At 42.7% G+C, this 10,718-nt stretch overlaps 2 protein-coding genes and 1 non-coding gene across 3 annotated transcripts in view; 2 read left to right on the top strand and 1 right to left on the bottom strand.

The window, feature by feature from the left end:
- Positions 1–10,170, bottom strand: part of CHKB (choline kinase beta) — an 18,957-nt gene extending 8,787 nt beyond the window's left edge. The window contains exon 1 of the mRNA XM_010841552.1: positions 10,148–10,170. Within this exon, the coding sequence (XP_010839854.1) occupies positions 10,148–10,170 (23 nt within the window). The remainder of the gene's footprint in view (positions 1–10,147) is intronic.
- On the top strand, positions 1,170–1,241 carry TRNAW-CCA. The gene has a single exon. It is a non-coding gene; the product is annotated as a tRNA-Trp (tRNA).
- A 129-nt stretch (positions 10,171–10,299) lies between the features above and the next one.
- MAPK8IP2 (mitogen-activated protein kinase 8 interacting protein 2) overlaps positions 10,300–10,718 on the top strand; it is a 10,476-nt gene continuing 10,057 nt past the window's right edge. The window contains exon 1 of the mRNA XM_010841541.1: positions 10,300–10,335. Within this exon, the coding sequence (XP_010839843.1) occupies positions 10,300–10,335 (36 nt within the window). The remainder of the gene's footprint in view (positions 10,336–10,718) is intronic.

Genomic DNA, 10,718 nt, shown 5'->3' with positions numbered 1-10,718 from the left:
CACTGTTTCCATTGTTTCCCCATCTATTTGCCATGAAGTGATGGGACCGGATGCCATGATCTTAGTTTCTTGAATGTTGAGATTTAAGCTAGCTTTTTCACTCTGCTCTTTGTCAAGAGGCTCTTTAGTACCTCTTTGCTTTCTGCCATTAGAGTGGTGTCATCTGTGTGTATGTGCTCAGTCACTTGAGTTGTGTCCGACTCTTTGCGACCCAGTGGCCCGCCAGGCTCCTCTGTCCGTGGGATTCTCCAGGCATGAATACTGGAGTGAGTTGCTGTGCCCTCCTCCCGGGATCATTTGCATATTTGAGATTATTGATATTTCTCCTGGCAGTCTTGATTCTGGCTTGTGATTCATCCAGCCTGGCATTTCTCATGATGTACTCTGCATAGAAGTTGACTAAGCAGGTTGAAACATACAGCCTTGATATATTCCTTTCCCAATTTTGAAGCAATGAGTTGTTCCATGTAAGGTTATAACTATTCCTTCTTGCCCTGAATACAGGTTTCTCAGGAGACAGGTAAGGTTGTCCAGTATTCCTATCTGTAACAATTTTCCAGTTTGTTGTGATCCACACAGTCAAAGGCCTTAGCATAGTTAATGAAGCAGAAGTAGAGTTTTTTTGGAATTCCTTTGCTTCTTCTATGATCCAGTGGATGTTGGCAGTTTGATCTCTGGTTCCTGCGCCTTTTCTTTTTTAAAATTTTATTTATGTATGTATTTTTGTCTGTGCTCGGTTTTTGTTGCTGTGTGCACACTGGCTTTCTCTAGTTGGGATGAGCGAGGCTACTCTCTGGTTGCGGTATTCAGGCTTCTCATTGTGGTGGCTTCTCTTGTTGCAAAGCACAGGCTCTAGGGCACGTGAGCTTCAGTACTCACGGCTCAGTTGTAGTGGTGCACGGGCTTAGTTGTTCTGTAGCATGTGAAATCTTCTCAGGCCAGGGATTGAACTTGTGTCCCCTGCATTGGCTGGCGGACTCTGAGCCACTGAGCCACCAAGGAAGTCCTCCTCTATCTTCTGTAAATCCAGTTTGTACATCTGGAAGTTCTCAGTTCACATACTGATGAAACTTAGCTTTAAAGATTTTGAGCATTACCTTGCTAGCATGTGAAATGAGTGCAATTGTATGGTAGTTTGAACATTCTTTGACATTGCTTTTCTTTGGGATTCCCTGGTGGCTCAGAGGTTAAAGCGTCTGCCTCCAATGCAGGAGACCTGGGTTCGATCCCTGGCTTGGGAAGATCCCCTGGAGAAGGAAATGGTAACCCACTCCAGTACTTTTGCCTGGAGAATCCCATGGACGCAGAAGCCTGGCAGCCTACAGTCCACGGGGTCACAAGGAGTCGGACACAACTGAGCGACTTCACTTTCACTTTCTTTGGGATTAGAATGAAAATTGACCTTTTCCAGTCTTGTGACCACTGCTGAGTTTTCCAAATTTTCTGGCATAGTGAGTGCAGCACTTGCACAACATCATCATTTAGGATTTGAAATAGCTCAGCTGGAATTCTGTCACCTCCACTAACTTTGTTTCTGGTAATGCTTCCTAAGGCCCATTTGACTTCACATTCCAGGCTGTAGGTGAATGACCACACCATCAAGGTTGTCTGGGTAATTAAGACCTTTTTTGTATAGTTCTTCTGTGTATTCTTGCCACCTCTTCTTAATCTCTTCTGCTTCTGTTAGGTTCTTGCCATTTCTCTCCTTTATTGTGCCCATCTTTGCATCAGATGTTCCCTTGGTATCTCCAGTTTTCTTTGTGTTTCTTTTTGAACAGTTTTATTTACTTAATTTTGGCCGTGCTGTGTTTGTTGCTGCACAGCCTTTTCTCTGACTGAGGCAGGCAGGGGCACCTCTCTGGTTGCAGTGTGCGGGATGCTCACTGGTGTGACTCCTCTTATGGAGCTTGAACCTTAGGGTGCATGGTCTTCACTAGTTCAGTTTCATTGCCACAGCAGCTCCCAGGCTCAAGGGCACAGGCCCAATAGTTGTGGTACACGGGCTTAGTTGCTCTGCAGCATCTGGGATCTTAAAGATCAGGGATCGAACCCATGTCTCCTGCATTGGTGAAAGTGAAAGTGAAGTCGCTGTGTCTGATTCTTTGCTACCCTATGGTCTGTACCCCGCCAGGCTCCTCTGTCCATGGGATTTTCCAGGCCATAATACTAGAGTGGGTTGCCATTTCCTACTCCAGGGGATCTTCCTGACCCAGGGATCGAACTCAGGTCTCCTGCATTGCAGGCAGACTCTTTACCGTCTGAGCCACCAGGAAATTCCTGCATTGGTGGGTGGATGCTTTACCACTGAGCTCCCAGGGAAGCCCTCTCCAGTTTTCTTGAAGAGATCTCTAGTCTTTCCCATTCTGTTGTCTTCCTCTACTTCTTTTCATTGTTCACTTGCAAAGGCTTTGTTGTCTCCTTGCTATTCTTTGGAACTCTGCATTCAGTTGCATATATCTTTCCCTTTCTCCTTTGCCTTTGGGGCATAGACTTGGATTACTCTGTTGTTGAATGGTTTGCCCTGGAAACAGATCATTTTGTCATTTTTGAGATTGCACCCAAGTACTGCATTTCAGACTTGCTGACTATTAGCTCTACCTGGTTTCTTCTAAGGTTAGAATCTTACAACAGTGTATTCCGAGTCTTCCTCACTTCCCTTGTGCTGCTGGTGTATGTTTTACTCACGCGTATGTTTAAACTCTACATTGCCAGTTTAACAAATGTGTACAGTCCATTGTACTGTGAAGAAATTCAAGCACAAAAGAAGGCTCACCCTCAGTCCTCTTTGCTCCTTTGCACAGACCCAGGCTCTCCTCTGTTGTGCTTTATTCATTCTACAGAACTTCCTTTAATATTCTTTGTATTGTGGATATGCTAGTGGAAAGTCATCTCAGATTTTGTCTGTGTGTAGTTTTTAATTTCGCTGTTACTTTTTGGAGGATATTTTCACTGCATGTAGGATACTAAGTTGACAATTGTTTTGCTTTTAGCAATTTAAGGATGTCATTCCATTTATTACGGTTTACATTGTTTCTTATGAGAAACCAGCAAAAAATCTTGTCTTTATTTCCTGATATGCATGTGTCTTTTTTTTTTTTTCTGGCTGTTTTTTAATACTTTCTTGATATTATTAATTTTTAGCAACTAGATTATTATATGTTTCCAAGTAGTTTATTTTGTGTTTATCCTCCTTGAGATTTGTTGAATATTTGGGACCTGTGGGTTTATAGTTTGCAAAACCTCTGGAAAACTTCAGCCGTTATTTCTTTCAGTACGCCTGTGTGTGTACCTGCTTTGTGTCTCTAACTACACTGTTCTTAGACGGCCTGCTATTTTCCCAGAGGTCAATGAGGCTTGGTTAATTAAAAAAATTTTTTTCTTTCTGCTTCAATTTGGATGGTTTCATTTTATATACTGAATTTTCACTTCCCGAAGTTCCACTTGATTCTTTTTTATGTCTTCCCTTTCTTTGCGTATTGTGTTTATGTTTCCTATAAATTCTTGAGTGTATTTGTAACAGTTCTAAAGTCCATGGCTGTTAATTCCATCATTTCTGTCCTTTCCAAGTCTGTTTTGACTGATATTTTTCTCTCCAGATTTTTCCTGCTTCATTGTAGGTCTGGGATTTTTTTTTTTTTTAATTGGATGCAGGACAAAGGTGCTTGGATTTCATAATCTTCCTCTAAACAGAGTTGAAGTTGGTTTTGGAAGTCAGTTAAGTGTCTTGCGAGTCAGCCTGATTCTTCTTAGGTTTGTTTTAAAACTGTCAGCGTCAGTCTACAGTGGTCTCTGCTCAGCGGCTAGTGTCACACGCGCTTTCGGAATTTCTGCCTTATGGTTTCCCAAAAGGTTTTCTTTAAACAACCTTATAGAATTTTATTCTATGTAAGCATGATTGAGCATTTACTAAAACTTAGAAGTGAAGCCACTCAGTTGTGTCCGACTCTTTGTGACCCCATGGACTGTAGCCTACCAGGCTCCTCTGTCCATGGGATTTTCAAGGCAAGAGTACTGGAGTGGGTTGCCATGTCCTTCTCCAGGAGATCTTCCCGACCCAGGGATCGAACCCATGTCTCCCGCATTGTAGGCAGACGCTTTTACTGTCTGAGCCACCAGGGAAGTCCCTACAAAAACTTATGGGGATCCTATTTTAGCTTTCTGGAATTTTTTCTCTGAATTGATCCCTTTTCTTTATTATTTTTATCTGAAAGTTCCAAATACCTCAGCCTCCCCAAACTCTGACTTCTGTCTCTCAATTCATCAAGACCCCCTTAAACTGGGCCTCTTGCCTGCACTGCAACCTGTAAATGCCTCCGTGGCAATCGTAGGGTTTGTGTAATTTGCTTCCTTTGTGTCCGTGATCACAGTCCTGTATTGTCCTTTATCCAGTATCTGAAAATCATTGCTTTTAATATTTTGTTCATTTTTCTGGATTTTACCCCTTTGGCAAGTGGGCAAGTCCAATGCTGTTATTCTGTAATGACTAGAAGCCATTTTTTTAAATCACAATTAATTGCTGAATGTTATAAAAGTCACATCTGTTGATATAATCATGCAATGTTCCTTTCTTTATCCATGAATGTGTTGGATTACCATTAAAAATGAAAGTAAGATGTTGAGCCATCCTTGAATTTCTGGGTTAAACCTATGTGATCAAAATGCATTTACAAAAATAAACTGTTGCATTTCACTAGCTGATACTTTGTTGGGACTTTTGCACATGCTTATTAATGAAATAGACATATAACCCATTAATTTTCTTGAGCTATTCTTACCACATTGTAGCTTCATCAAATGAGTGGAGATGTAATGTGGCAAGCTAGATTCCTAAATGGAACTTCCTGCTGAAAATGGTTAAAAATCCAGTATAAACTATTTTTCTTAAGAACTGTTTTCTAAGAACACTGATGAAGTGAGAAAACAGTGACTAAATAAGACAAGAAACCCAGAGGGATGTGTGGATTACTGCATATTACTTTTGATCAGAGGCATTTGGTGAACAAAGAAAATTTGGATTGGGGATTTATAGCCTATGCCTTGTTGAATAGTGTCCATCCCCTCCCCTCACCCCACAATTCATAACTACTCAGAACCTCAGAATGTGACTTTGTTTAGAAATAGGGTCTTTGCAGATGAAATTAGTTAAGATAGGATCTCACAAGCTGGAATCAAGATTGCTGGGAGAAATATCAACAACCTCAGATATGTAGATGATACCATTTTAATGGCAGAAAGTGAAGAGGAACTAAAAAAGCCTCTTGATGAAGGTGAAAGAAGGGAGTGAAAAATCTGGCTTAAAACGCAACATTCAAAAAGTGAATATCATGGCATCTGATCCCATCACTTTATGGCAAATAGATGAGGGAAAAGTGAAAACAGTATCAGATTTAATTTCCTGGGCTCCAGAATCACTGATGACAGTGACTACAGCCATGAAATTAAAAGACACTTGCTCCTTGGAAGAAAAGCTAAGACAAACCTAAACAGCATATGAAAAAGCAGAAACATCACTTTGCCAACAAAGGTCTGTCTAGTCAAAGCCATGGTTTTTCCAGTAGTCATATATGGATGTGAGATTTGGACCATAAAGGAGGCTGAGTGCTGAAGAATTGATGCTTTCGAACCATGGTGTTGGAGAAGACTCCTGAGAGTCCCTTGGACAGCAAGGAGAATAAACCAGTCAATCCTAAAAGACATCAACCCTGAATATTCATTGGAAGGACTAGTGCTGAGGCTGAAGCTCCAGTATTTGGCCACCTGATGTGAAGAGCTGACTCACTGGAAAAGACCCTGATGCTGGGAAAGATTGAGGGCAAGAGGAGAAGTGGGTGACAGGGGATGAGGTGGTTGATGGCATCAGTGACTCAATGGACATGAGTTTTAGCAAACCCAGGGAGATAGTGAAGGATAGGAAAGCCTGGTGTGCTGCAGACTTGACTTAGTGATTGGGCGTCCCATATGGCTCAATGGTAATGAATTTGCCTGACAATGCAGGGGATGCCAGAGACTTGGGTTCCATCCCTGGGTTGGGAAGATCCCTTGGAGGAGGAAATGGATATCCACTCCAATATTTCTGCCTAGATAATCCCATGGACAGAGGAGCCTGGTGGGCTACAGCTCTTGGGGTTGCAAAGAGTCAGACACCACTGAGTGAGTAGCACTTTCACTTGTTAATCCAATGACTGGTGTCCTTAAAAGAAGAGGGAAATTTGGATACAAGCACAGAAAAAGGAGAGAAGATCATGTGACAATGCAAGCAGACACTAAAGTGATGCCTCCACAAGCCAAGGAGTCTTGGCAACCACTGGAAGCCAGGAAGAGGCAAGAAAAAACCCTTTCTTAGCATCTTTTGAAAGAGCATGCCTTGCTGGCTGTTAAGGGACCAGTCTGCCTGATTTTGAGCTTCTAGACCTCCAAAATTGTGAGAGAATAAATTTCTGTTTGTTTTTTTTTTCCTAATTTTATTTTATTAATTTCTGTTTTAAGCCACTGAGTTTGTGGTATTTTTTTATGGCAGCCCTGATGGCTCAGCAGTAAAGAATCTGCCTGCCAGTACAGCTGTGGGTTGGATTCCTGGGTCAGGAATATCCCCTGAAGAAGGAAATGGAAGCCCATTCCAGTATTCTTGCCTGGGAAATCCCAGAGATAGAGGAGCCTGGCAAGCTACAGTTCTTGGAGTTGGCAAAGAGTCGGACATAACTTAGTGACTAAACAACAACAATAATAGGGAATTAATATGCCTTTGGGATATAGAGAGCAGAGATAAAGCACAGAGCCTGCTCAAGAGGAGACTCCTAATATAAGGCCAACCCTCTACAAAGCTTAGACATCAAAAGGTTAAACCCCCTGAGTAGGGGTGAATCCTGTCCTTTGAGGATTGGGAAGAAAATTGACAGTTTCAGGGACTTCCCTGGTGGTCCAGTGGCTAAGATTCCATGCTCTCAAAGCAGGGGGCCCTGGTTCAATCCCTGACCAGGGAACTAGATCCCCACATGCTACAACGTAAGAGTTCACATGCTGTAATGAAGACCAAAAATACCATGAGCCTCAACGAATCAGATTTTTATTATTCAAATAAATACTTTTTTTAAAAAGTAAATTGACAGCTTCAAATTTGGGGGCAAAGTGTGTGTGTGTTTGAGAAAGAGAGACAGACAGAGAAAAAAGAGGCGCTGAAAATTTAGAACAAGAAGCTGGCCTTTACATGGGTTGCAGCTCAAATTCTTATGGTCAAGGTAGTCTAAGAAAGCTCAGTGGCCATTAAATACCAACCTGAAATCAGATTGGTAATTCTGTAGGTGCCTGGGAGAAGCAAACACAAGTTCTTTCTGCACATACTCTCTTTCTAGGCCTCAGAGTTTTCCATAAATACAATGCCAAGGCTAGCAAATACCTCTAAGTTAAAAAAAAGGTAATTAAACAGAAAGATAATGAAAAATCATGTCAGCTAGTCAGCAGTAAGCACAGACAGCATGTTTCAGATAATGAAGTTACCAATGCCTGTGTTCAGTATAATTAAAGTAATAAAAGGCAAATTTGGAAATATGCACAGAAACTAAAAAACTATAATGAATAATCAAGCAATTTGAAAAGAACTTCCAAATGGAAGTTCTAAAACAAAAGTTTTAATTTAGTAAAAATTTTACTTGAATTTTAATTTTAACTAAATTTAAAATTCAGCATCCTTCACGTACTAGCAGAAACACGAGCGGCACATCTTGAGGTTGTATTTCTGGATCAGACTGTGCCAGTCTGAGCAGATACGGCAAGAGTGAGAATCCTAGCTGAATTTTCTTAGGTGGCCCCAGTGGAGCTGCGGGTTACCCATCTTGCTTTTTTGGCTGAAACTAGACATTTAGATTTCAGAGACTTCGGTTCAGTTGCTCAGTTGTGTCCAACTCCACTCTCATTCACTGTCATAATTTCCTCATTGGTATAAATCTATTTGCTGAAAGGCATAACTATTTGTGACAATGCTCTCTTAAACCAAAAGGACACTTTTACTGTCCTTTCCTTTAAGGCATAACAATATTGAAAACCCCATTGCATTGGATCCTTTATATGTACAGAGATGAGAATATATCATTTATTTTTAACACTAGATTATGCTTGTTTGCTGATGGAAATGATCCTGAAGAGAAGTTGACAGTTCCATAAAGGAGGTTAATTTCAAGCAAGGAACTTGAGTTGGCAGTAAGAAAAGTAGGAGCATCAAGGGACTGGAGATCCGTGATGGTTTTATACCATGCCCCCCCCACCCCCCCAGTTCTTTGACATTCCTACCATTGAGAAGCCAGGTCTATGACTGCTCTCTTGAATTTGGATGGGACTGTGACTGCTTTGGCCAATGGGGAGCCATATGACTTCCAAAGCTAATTCAGAAGAGGTCATGCAAGCTTTCTCCGGCCCTCCAAGGGCAGTCACTCTGGGAGAAGCTTGCCATTATATCAGAAGCACAACTACCCTGAGACTTCCATGCAGAGAGGCCAGGTGTGGGTGCTGGCTGATAGCCTCAGCCAAGCCCCCAGTCAACAGTATCAACTGTAATCTTGAGAGTGAACCATCTTCAAAATCCAGCTCAGTTTACCTCCAGCTGTAACCAAACTGCTTGAAAAACCCCAGGCAAGAGCTTCCCACTGGAGTCCTTCCTGAGTTTACAACCCCAAACTGTAAGCAGAAAAAAGTGGCTGTTTAAACCCTCTAAATTTGATGGTAATTTGCTACACACCAATAGTACCTGGAATAAGTTTCTCCCCCCACCCCTTGGTCATGTTGCATGGCTTGTGAGATCTTAGTTCCCTGATCAGGGATGGAACCCTGGCCCTTGATAGTAAGAGCACGGAGCCCTACCCCTGGACTGCCAGGGAATTCCCTGGAGTAAGTTTTTATGGGGTCAAAGAATTGTGTCATGGTAATACCATAAGAAAGTGAGAAAAATAGGCAATGGTCAGAGAATTAGGGGCTTAAAATCAAGATTCAAGAGGTGAAATGACCGGTTATGAGAGTATTCCCAACAAGGCACAGCTCTTAAGCTTTTCATTTTTCAGTTTTACTACTGGTGTTTTTATTTTGTGTTTGTGATAGCTATGCTATATGAATAGAGCAAAAAGCAGAAGGTTTGACTTTGTTTATTTTCTAATCTATGAGAAAATTGTCAGAAAGCATCCTCCGACTTTCTAGGATTCATCTGTGATCAGGATTGCTGAGACCGTGTTGCTCTCCCAGTTTCCCATGTAAGTCCAGTCAACTTCGTGTTTGTGCTAGGCTTACCATTAGTGGATCATACACCATTAGACTTGATTAGAAGCCACGGGTGTTAGATGCGTCATTTATGTGGATGTCCAAGTTCGTCAGTTTGATGACAAGACTCAAGATCAAAAGGGAATCTGGGAACTTTAGGTCAAAGTTCTTTGAGAATTCTGAGACGAGATCTGGGGTTTCCTGGGGAAAGCAGAGTAGTTAATGCATCCAGAGTCCTTGAACTTCAGAAATGGGGAATGTTCTTAGCGCTCCTAAAGTCAAAAAGACAGCGTGATGACAAGGATTTAGTGCCCCAGATGTGGTAGAGTCCACGAGCCCCATTTCTTCATTCACGTATTTGTTGAGCACTTACTGTGTGCCAGGCACTGTGCTTGAAGCTGCGAGGTTCAGAGAGAGAGAAAATAGTGTCTCTGCTCTCCTGTGGCTCTCAGCCACTGGGGAGGGAAAAACGTATAAATGCCTTTCTTAGAAAAACACTGTAATTGAGATAAAATATAAATTGGGGTTGGGCCACAAATGAGGGCACCATCTGCCTCTTCTCTCTGGGCTGGAATGATTGCCATCCAAAGGACAATGTCACCTTTCCCACTTTGCATGAGCTCCTTTGCCCTGTGGTTTGCAGGCATCAGTCACTCAAGTGGCTAGTCCTTTCCTCAGAAATAATTTTCCACAGAAAAAATTTAGACAAAGAATGTCAGGACACATAATTTCCATCAAGGAAAAAAAAAGAACGATTTCATTGCAACCTTGTTGAAACTCCAGCCTCTTTCTATAGCCAAATCTTCTCCATAAAGTCTCCCTAACCTGGTCCTCCAACCTGTCTTTGATAACCATTCTCACAACTCTGACCTGTCCTTCCCCCATTGCAACACCGGCTGATCCTCACCTCTTGAGCTGAGTGTCAACCATTTCTCTCCACACACAGCTCCACAAAAGCCAGAACGTGCTGGCACCCTAAAGAGTGCTGGTTACCTAGTTGGTGCTCAAGAAAGTTTTCCTAATTGAATGAAGAGAGCCTCAGCGTTATAACTTCACCTGATGTCCATCAATACCTGTATCCAGCCTGCGCAATCTGTACTGTGTACTGAAATTCCGTGTGGGCCCCAGTCAACATCCTGTGTGGTAAACTCTGTCCAGACGGGATCAGCGCCCCTTGGGCAGGTGCCTCTGTCCAGCACTGCTCAGCACCCTCTGGGGGAACAGCTCCTCCAGCTCTGATCGGCACTCGGCGGGGAAACAGCTCCTGCAGCCCCAGTCCTCACGTTTTAGGGAGACATCTCCGTGGGCCAATCAGCACCCCTCGTGGGACAGCTCCGACCAGCCCTGGTCAGCACCCAGACGTGGACAGCTCCTCCAGCCCCGTTCGCGCACAGCCCACACTCTGTCTGAACCACTCGGATCCCGGCTTGGGAACCCCAGGCTTCTGCTCTGATTCCCTGGAAGTCGGCGCAGCTCCC

Source organism: Bison bison, unplaced genomic scaffold (assembly GCF_000754665.1).
Source record: "Bison bison bison isolate TAMUID 2011002044 unplaced genomic scaffold, Bison_UMD1.0 scf7180017847066, whole genome shotgun sequence".
Taxonomy (NCBI): Eukaryota; Metazoa; Chordata; class Mammalia; order Artiodactyla; family Bovidae; genus Bison; species Bison bison.
This window is presented reverse-complemented; position numbering and strand designations above follow the sequence as displayed.